This window comes from Echinococcus granulosus, assembly GCF_000524195.1.
Source record: "Echinococcus granulosus chromosome Unknown EG_S00059, whole genome shotgun sequence".
Taxonomy (NCBI): Eukaryota; Metazoa; Platyhelminthes; class Cestoda; order Cyclophyllidea; family Taeniidae; genus Echinococcus; species Echinococcus granulosus.
This window is the reverse complement of record NW_020170439.1, coordinates 498,695-500,831: the sequence shown is the minus strand read 5'-3', so window position 1 is coordinate 500,831 and position 2,137 is coordinate 498,695. Positions and strand designations below refer to the sequence as shown.

At 42.2% G+C, this 2,137-nt stretch overlaps 1 protein-coding gene across 1 annotated transcript; it reads right to left on the bottom strand. All coding sequences in view use genetic code 11, as the record gives it.

Moving 5' to 3' along the window:
* Positions 1 to 332: 332 nt before the first annotated feature.
* Positions 333 to 1,941, bottom strand: EGR_06593 (hypothetical protein; the record flags this gene model as incomplete). Its single annotated transcript, XM_024495842.1, has 3 exons — positions 333 to 566; positions 1,642 to 1,799; positions 1,920 to 1,941. The coding sequence occupies 3 exons, from the start codon at positions 1,939 to 1,941 to the stop codon at positions 333 to 335; spliced, it is 414 nt and encodes a 137-aa protein (XP_024349802.1).
* Positions 1,942 to 2,137: the final 196 nt, after the last annotated feature.

Sequence of the window (2,137 nt, the reverse complement as noted above, 5' to 3'; positions counted from 1 at the left end):
TTTTTCTTTCATAAATTCTGTGATCCGGGGTCGCTGTTGGATTGAAGAATCTAAAACTGTATTTGGTAAGCAAATAATTCGACTCATTTGAAAAGGTCGTGTTGTGTTTACTGAGACTGCAAATGGAACATGGAGTCAAAGATGAATAAGAAGGCGATATCTTACACAGATTTCAAATATCAGTTCACTTCCCTAATTTAGCTGCCAAATAGCTGATCACTGGCATGTGCAACAAATCACGCCAAGCAAGGGATAGTAATTTCTCAACTCAGTAAGTAGCAACTTAAAGATCCATCTGCATGCTTAGTGGTCCAACCAACTCACTCAGCTAGTTAGCTCTTAGAACAGATTAGACCAAAAGCAGCCTTACCGATGCTGAGGTTGGGATACAATCTAACGAGAGTGCTCATTAGAACCCACACAAGGCCAGCCATGGAGGTGCTCAAAGCTGTCCCTATCACCACCCCCGTCGCGGTCATTCCTTCCCAAAGGAAGGAGTACAAGAGGCTTCCCAGAGTGGCCGACACCAGTGCATTGATTCCAATCATCAATGTTACGGAGTTAGCCTAAGTCACCACAAACACTTAAATCCTGTCAACTACTATTCATCTTATGCTTAAAGGGAGAGAGGGAGAGGCGTTTTTATGCAACAGAAATAACTGGCTGTAATCAAGTTGATTGCCAGCATTAAGAGTGAAACAGTATCGTTTATAGATTAAACAAGGGCATAAGTCCCCATGAATTACACGAGTATAAAGTCTCCTATGAACTTACAGTGCAACTAAAATAATGCAATGAAGTATGAATTTTACATCCGGACATCCAGAGTGAAATCGCACTATTTCTTTTAATAGTTCTATTCTTAAGCCCTAATGTCATGGCTCATGTCATTCTAGCTCACATTAAGCAGGTTGAAAAGCAGACCAATCGGAAGAGCAACAGAGAAGATCACTAAGATGGATGAGCGGCGCACATTCTCCAACCGCTTCACGTAGTTTATGTATTCGGCGTGAATTCCGCATTTGCACGATGGCAAAACCGAACCCTTAGCAGCACAACTGCTTCTTCAGTAGAATGGTTTAGGTGATAAAAGTCCACATCGTCACGTCCAAAGAAGACAGCAAATACCAAAATTTACATTATGCTGCAAAAGACGCTAACGCGTAAATAATGCCATGTGATGTGGATCCTGCATTCGCTTCAGTTTGTTTGGTGAGGGAAATGCGTCAGGGAAAACAGCGAAAATGCGTTTGTGGGCACTTGAACTTTAATCGAGGAGAAGCAAAATGCACATCAAACGCTCTATACGTAAGTTGGCAGTCACCTTCTGTTGATCTGGCACTGTCTACAACATGCTACAGGGGCACATTCGCAATTGACTTTTGACCGGAAGATAGGTTCTTGTGTCTTTCCACACAATAAACAGCAATTGGCGTCCGTGCACACATTTGAAACGGCTACATCATGAAAGACATTTTACTTTTAAATCCAAGTCCTAGAATATCTACTTATTGTTGCCAGCTAGCTTCCTTCTGAGGAAGTGCTGCAAACCATCGTCAATTTGTGCAATGATTTTCGCATAGTTCACTTTAAATTCTAATAGGTTCAAAAGCACTTAGTAATGGTGTATTAGAAGCTCACCCTCACATGAATGCCATAGATGTTAAACGTGAGAATAGAACTGAAAGCGAAGAGTTGAAACACGCAGATATTCATGATAATGAAGGTGTACATCATAAAGAGCACCAATAGACCACCTCTGCCAAATAATGCCTCTGCCACGGTCACCGCAGCTTGAGCTGTTAGGTCAGAAGAGGTGTGTCAATAAGATGATAAATGAACCCGTAATAAATTCAAATCACCTTCACGTGTGCAGTTTCCAATTCACTCGAAAATGGCAAGAAGGCACACCAACTTACGCTGAACTGTATTTGGGCTCATGATTAAAGCGAAAATGAGTAGATTGGTGGTGGAAATTGGTCTGCCTTAACGGATCGTTTGCCTTAGTTAATAGTCATTAGCGTGCTTCCCTCGAGGCCTTGACAAAGTTGGCCTCAAGGAGTCGACATGAGCGCCTACTGCTTATGCACAAAAGTGAGTGTACATTTGGAAGCCTATTCAGTTACCTCACCAGCCG